We start from the raw sequence: 7,325 nt of genomic DNA on the forward strand, positions 1-7,325 counted from the left end.
TTTTAATTATGTTTTTAGGTTTCTGTTACTTTTAACATCATTCCATGAGATTCCACGTAACTAAACCTTGGAAGACTGAAACATTCTGAAACAACATTAATTGTTTTCTTGTTCACTGCGGTCTCCATTGTGTTGTCTTCATTTTGGTGAACCTCAGGGTTCTGCTTTGGGGAACTTATTATTTTTGGTTTACATGTTCTTTGGCACTGGCTCAAAAGACCTTTAGAAGGTCAGGCTGAAACCTGGGAGTAGTGATGACCTCTGACCTGAACCTTCAGAGCCACATAAAGACAGTTACAAAGTCGGCCTTCTACCACCTGCAGAACATCTCCATGGTGAGAGGACTAATGTCTCAGTGAGATCTAGAGAAACTCATCCATGCGTTTATATTTAGTCGCATTGATTATTGCAACAGTGTCTTCACAGGTCTGACTAATAAATCAATCAGCTGATCCAGGGGATCAGCTGATTGATTTGCTGGAGTTCTGACTAAAACTGGAAAAAAGAGCAAGGTTTCTGCCATTTTATAACACCATAATATATTGAAGACCTGATGTTGAGCCTTCCAGACCCCTCAGGTTCTGGTTCTGGTTCTGCTCTGCACCAGAACCAGAACCAAACAAGGAGAAGCAGCTTTCAGCTTCTAAGCACCACAAATCTGGAACAAACTTCCAGAAAATTGCAAAACAGCTGAAACACTGAGTTCCTTTAAATCAAGGCTAAAAACCAGCTGGTTAGATTAATAACAACTGTAACATTGATTCATATATTTTATATATATCTGATGATTTTGATTATGGCTTTTGATAAATTGTATTATTTGTTGCTTGTTTATTGTGTTGTGGTGTTTTTGTTATCTAAAGCTACCGTGCAGGAAACCCAGAGGAGGTCTCACTCCTCTGACCTTTTCCTGACTTGGTTTTATGTTGTTTACCTGCAGCTTCAGGAAACCATGAGGAAATTTATCATTTAGAGCAGGGGTGTCAAACGTACGGCCCGCGGGCCGGAACCGGCCCGCCGAATGATTTAGTCCGGCCCGGGGGCTAAATGCATTATCATTATTCAAGAAAAAACATATACTTCGTTTAATTGAAAATCTGCAGTTCCTATACTGTCCACGAGGGGCGCTGTGTTTTATTCAGAGCACACAACATGATGCAACACTGCAGCGGAACTAACAGCAGATGGCAGCACTGAGCTTCAGGTTCTGTAAACAAGTTCGATTCTATGCTTTACCAGCTTTTTATTTTGGCCCTGGCAACCTCATATTTCTCGTGCATGCTAACATACATACATGTTATGTATGCAAGTTTTTCTATATGTATGCATTTTATGCATCAACAAATGCACTTAATCAAATGTCTGTTTAAAACAGCTGACACTTAAGATTTCAAATGTGTGAAGCCAGATAATTTGTTCAAATTGCTTCCCAGATGTTGAAAATTGATTTTAAATCTTTTCTTAGTTTTTGTCTGTTGTATTTTGTGATGCAGGACAGTGTTTTTAAGTTCCAAAAACTGTGAATAAATGTTTTGCAACATTGTACAATCACTGAGGTCAGTTCTTATGCACAATGCACTTAAATAAATGCTTAACTGAGTAAAAGTATTGTTGAAATTGCAGATACCTTTCTTAAAAATTGAGATTATTTATAATATATTTTGTAAAAGTGAAATTCGTTTAATATAAAAATCAACAACAAGTCCACTTTTATTGGTTCTATTTAATCTTGCAATGAGTTTACTTGTGTGGCCCCCTGCAGATCAGATTAAGCTGTATGCGGCCCCTAAACCAAAATGAGTCTGACACCCCTGATTTACAGGGACAAAAATCAGCTGATGCTGCATCTTTGATCAATGCAGAAACCAGATCAACCCTGGAAAGAGAACATTCTTTTTAAACCGACTGGATTTTCTGCTCACGTTTTCACCAAGACGGATGCAGAGAAAATGAGAAATGTGTTGAGCAGGAAGGTGTTTGGATGATCTCATCTGATGATGTAATGAGTCAGTCGAGTATCTGGAACATGAACCAGTAACATCGACTCACCAACATTAAACTGATTCTGCCTTTTGTCCCTGATCTGTCAACATGTTTATTGGCTCCACTTGTTTTGATAAAACTACCTGGAGGATGAATCAACTGGCTTGTATTTTCATCACATAAACAGTTTTATAACTTAACAATTCAGTGATCAAACTGGAATTTATAAAAGATTTTATAACCAACAGAGTGATTTCGACATCCATCCAGCAGGGGGAGCTGTTAGGCAGTAAATTCGCTGACATTTCATTTGAGGAACATCTCATCCACTTTCATTGATTTACAGAAAAAGCTCATTAGCTTTAATTGGACTGCAGGTTGTTGAAGGAGAAGCTTTGGACGAGACAGATTCTCCTGCTGACTGAACATCTGATTCAGCCTCACAGAAACGGTTTGACCGGATTTGGCATCTAATTCTGGACCTACACGGTTTTTTTCAGTTTGGAAACCTGAATGTGCAGAAATCATATTAATAGATCCAGGAAAAATACTGAATTAGCCTTTTAATTAAGACAAAGAGTGAATTAATGATTGATTTGAGTCAGAATCTCATTTTTTAGAGGTTCTGCCTAATATCGATGTAGTTGCTTGTAATTTATCGGAATTGTTTGTTGGTTCTGGGATTATCGGATCCCGGTTCAGCACCAAGGACAGCGACTCGGTTCACATAGTTCACAGAAACAAACAGTTTGTGTTTTATTTCAGAATCACCCATTTTTGGGGTTTTTATATTTATTTCTTCCAGCGGAACTTTCTGCAGCCGCTGCTGTTTTGTGTGAAAACTGTAATCCCTCCTCGGTGAGTTCTGGGAGGTTCTGCAGAGCCATTGTTCCACCAAGCAGCCGGGGTTCCGCTCCGCCTGCAGGGCGTAGACGCAGAGTCCAGTCTGGAGCCTCGGACTGAGGAGGAAGAGGAGGAGGAGGAAGAGTCCAGCGGTCAGTGGCCGGCTTTGTGTCCGGAGGCACGGAGAGCCGCAGCCAGACCGGAGGAGGGGAAGCCCGGCTGCAGCCGCCGCGCCCCGGAGGAGATGGAGGAGAAGCGGACAGGAGGGAAACTTGAAGCAACAGAGTGAATGAATGAGAGCGCAGCGAGCAGGGCGTCAACTGCTGGGGATTTGAGCAAAAAGGTGATAATTGGGCCTGACAGGATCCCGATCGAACCGAGCCGGTAACTATGGACCAGATGGCAGCGGACGAGGGGAAGCATCCGGGTCCAGACCGCAGCGACAACCCGCCGCAGATCACCGCGGAAAACTGCTACGAGCTGCTGGAAGAGGCGAAGCGCGGCGGCTCGGAGCGCGACAAGCAGCGGCTGCTGGGCTTCATGAGCGACCACTACCTGGAGGTGCTGCGGAGCCCCGCCGTGTTCGGCCGGCTCACCGCCGCGGAGAGGGAGCTCATCCTGGCCCGCAGGATGGAGGGGCGGAAGGTGCTGGCGGTGGCCGAGACCTGCGAGGTGCTGGACAGCAGCCGCCCGCAGAGCCCGCAGCGGGAGGACCCCGCCCCGCGCCGGGTGTTCTGCCTCCACCCGGACTCCCAGCGCTGGGAGCTGCTGACCGTCCTGCCGGAGGAAGTCCCGGCGAAAGGCTCCGGGATGTGCACCCTCTACAACTACCTGTTCGTGGCGGGCGGGATGGGGACGCAGGACGGCCGCTCCACGGCGTCGGACCGGGTGTTCTGCTTCAACCCGCGGACCGGCCACTGGAGCCGGGTCCGCCCGCTGACGCAGCCGCGCTGCCAGCTGCGGCTGGTCTCCATGGACGGACACCTGTACGCCATCGGGGGGGAGTGTCTGTTCACCGTGGAGCGCTACGACCCGCGCGCGGACAGGTGGGCTCCCGTGGCTCCGCTGCCCAAAGGCTCCTTTGCGGTCGCGCATGAGGCTGTTTCGTGCGGCGGCGCGCTGTTCGTGTCCGGCGGCTCGCTCTTCTACCGCCTGCTGCGATACGACAGCCGCCGCGACGAGTGGGAGGAGTGTCCGTTCAACGAGAGCCGGCGGCGCTCCGCCGACATGGTGGCGCACCGCAGCCTCATCTACCGCTTCGACGTGGAGCGGGAGCGCGCGGCCGTGAGCGTGTACAGGTACAACACGCTGGTGAAGGTGTGGCTCGGCGGCGCGCGCTTCCCGCTGGACAACCCGCAGCCGTTCCGCTGTGCGGTGCTGGGAGACCGCATCTACTGCGTGAGCCGCGGCCACGCGCTGCAGTTCGAGGTGCGTGAGGAGCGCGAGGGCTTCCTGTCGGAGGTGCTTCCGGGTCCTGCGGAGGCCCGCGGGTCCCTGGTACCGTTCGTCCTCAGTCTGGACAAGTGACCCGAACCGGGTCACGTCCTGCGGTCAGCCGCGGTGCCTTCCGATGAGTCCCAGCTCAGTAAAATTACAACACTTTGTGTAATCATTAATTCAGTTCAAAAAGTGCAATTTGTAAATCAGGTACATTCACTTTGATTATTACTGCTTACAGCTAATAAAACATACATGTATCCTCTTGATGTTAATTTGGTTTATCGCTGGATAAGTTATCTTTATTGAGCAAGATAAAAGGAATAGAATGAAATATATTGAAAATATCTGTTAAAAAATTAGGACAAGCAATATCAAGAAATAAAGTACGATTTAAAGCTGAACAAGAAAAAAATAAACAAAAATAAGTTTTATAGATGTGACATCAAATCACACACAGGGACTGCTGACTCAGCATTGATTGTTTATTAAAATATTAAGAGCCTTTTGGGTTTCAGAGGAAGAAAACCTCTTGCATAATTCAGGACAACAGTGTCACATATCCTGCAGAAGTCATGTAGCATGAAAGTGATAAACATGAACTCAGACATGCTGCTCATAAATATTACAACAGGAATGGAAGGCATGCTCTGTTCTCACTGACTTGATTATCAGTGGAATAAAACTTTTGGATTTTTCCTGCTCGGTGTGTCAACAACATCCAGGTGAGAGGTAGTTTCTGCTTCTTTTCAGATTAAACTGAAATTAAGTCCCAGTTTTCAAGTCTTTGGAGATCATCTGCTGAGTGTTTCACTGTTGGGACTGAACTCTGATCCAACTCTAATTAAAGCCGATATTTAACACGTTTGTGTCTCTTTTCTCTGAAACTTTCCTCCTCTTCCTCAGGCTGTGGCTGCCTGAGCTCAGGCAGGTTTTATCTCTGGAGATGTGAGTGAGTTGCTGGGAAACAGCAGCAGAATGTGTGTTTCATGCAGTCAGCGCGTTGCTCCACTGAAACGGCCAGCAGCCAACAGAGCCGCAGTGTCTCCAGCCTGAATGGGTCTCTGTCATATTTCCTCGCCTCAGTTTAATATCCTGCATGTGTCTGGATTACTAATGTGATCCTGAGCTGCAACATGAAGCAATCATCTGAGAGTAAATATAATCCAGACATAAAATCCAACTTTTAGACCTGAAATTACAGAAACATGAGATTTGGAAATGATTGGAAAATGTCCAATTCTATGTGAGTATTTTATGGAAATCAAATATGAATCAACTTTGGCTCATATTCTGTTATTTATGCTGAGCTCCCATATCTTTAAAACTTGTTTATCCAAGCACTCAGACGTTCTTGTTATCTCTTATTGTGGCTCTGTAAACATGTTCTCCAGGATTTCTGATGGTCTTTCTTAGTTTTTTGGCCTTTAGCTGCTTTCCATCCACATTTTCTGACATTATCATAAATCATAAAAAGTGATTGCTTGGAACAGTTTGTTTCCATCAGTTCTAGTGTTCACTTGATTCCAGTTTCTTCCATTTCCCTGCATCTGAGCTGCTTCTCTGGCCCTGGAAAATGTTTTACAGCAGATCAAATTATAGCTGGTTTTACTTACAGCCTGTTATGTGGCATTTTTGGGGTAACTGATTTTACATGTCACATTTAAGAAGGAAACTTACAGTTCAATCAGACTCAGTTTTCCCTTCTATTTATTTTTGATCTAATATGTAATATTATATGAAATATTTATATGAAATATATCTAATATGTTCCCAGACAATAATAGGCTCCTTTGGGCCAATCAGAGAGAAGGACTGGGGCCTTTAGGGCCCAAGTTTAGTAAACTATGAGGTTTTTAAACAGAAAAGGATTAAATTCCATCTTTTTATCAAAATGAAATTTAATAATACAACTGTAAGTGTGCATTTAAGAATATTAGTGATTAATTAATTGATTTAGTTAGGTATTTCACAATAAAAGCCCCGCCCTCCAGGAAGGTGTTACAGGTGACCAGAACACCAGACCAGGTGTAGTTTCTATAAAAAGTTAAAAACTAACAAAAAAAGATAAAGTTAACAGTTAAAATAGCAGTAAGTAACACAAACTTGGAGAGTAGGAGGAGAATGTAGCAGAGTGAGGAGTGGTTTTCATTTCCTCCAGCAGCATGACTGCACAGGCAGATCAGGACAATCTAAGCCAGTTTAACTATCAGTTCTTAAAAGTAGGCAGTGGTAACCATGCTGATATAACACTGATATAAATAACATTTGAAGTTGTTTCAGTTTTTATTTCCTGGAGTTTGTTTTCATCAGTCCCCTCCATGCAACAGCGCCCTCTGCTGGGTGTTAACATAAACTTTATTACCATGACAAACTGGCTTCGTTTAAGTTTTTGTTTCTCTCAAATTTCGCTACATTAATAAATCAGGATTTTAACTACAAATAAATTGTAATTCATCATTCTAAAAAGTAAACATAGGTTTATGACTTATTCGGGGTTTGATTTTGCTTGACAAACAAATTAAACCGTGCTGCGATATCTGCTGAGGAAATTCATTAAGGAAAGATTTATGAGGAAAGAGTAAAAACACAGCTGCAGTTTTACACGTCATGTTTTCACCACTGACTTTCTTCTTCTTCCTGTAATAAATGACTAAACATTTGAAGTCACAGTGAGGTAAAGAAGCAGTTGTCTCACCTCATGGTCCTCTGGGGCTTCATGATGCTGCGGCTCAAAAAACATTTAAAACACGTCAAGAAAAAGGCCAGAGTGAGACATCTTCGGAGTACCGACAATCTTTGCTTTCATCTGGAGTCGTGCAACGGAATTACCACCAAGGTGAGAACTCCACAACAAACAACTTTATGTTAAAAAAAATATTTATTTTGACACCAAAATCCCCCAAAATACAGATTTTATATCAGCCTCAACATTCACACACATTATCGTTGCTTAAAGTAAGACAGGAAGAGTCTTTCAGCTCAAAGCAGCAAAATAAAAGCCTCAAAGCTGGCAAAAGTTTCAGAGTTTAATCCTTAAAAGCTGATTAAGTTTGAGCAGA

General features: G+C 43.9%; 1 protein-coding gene across 1 annotated transcript; it reads left to right on the plus strand.

Moving 5' to 3' along the window:
- Positions 1–3,131: 3,131 nt before the first annotated feature.
- LOC103130581 (kelch repeat and BTB domain-containing protein 11-like) lies at positions 3,132–5,659 on the plus strand. Its single transcript, XM_007542010.2, has one exon. It carries the CDS (start codon positions 3,217–3,219, stop codon positions 4,351–4,353), a length of 1,137 nt encoding a protein of 378 aa, XP_007542072.1. The 5' UTR covers positions 3,132–3,216; the 3' UTR covers positions 4,354–5,659.
- Positions 5,660–7,325: the final 1,666 nt, after the last annotated feature.

The sequence above is a fragment of the Poecilia formosa genome, unplaced genomic scaffold, assembly GCF_000485575.1.
Source record: "Poecilia formosa unplaced genomic scaffold, Poecilia_formosa-5.1.2 Scaffold649, whole genome shotgun sequence".
Lineage (NCBI taxonomy): Eukaryota > Metazoa > Chordata > Actinopteri > Cyprinodontiformes > Poeciliidae > Poecilia > Poecilia formosa.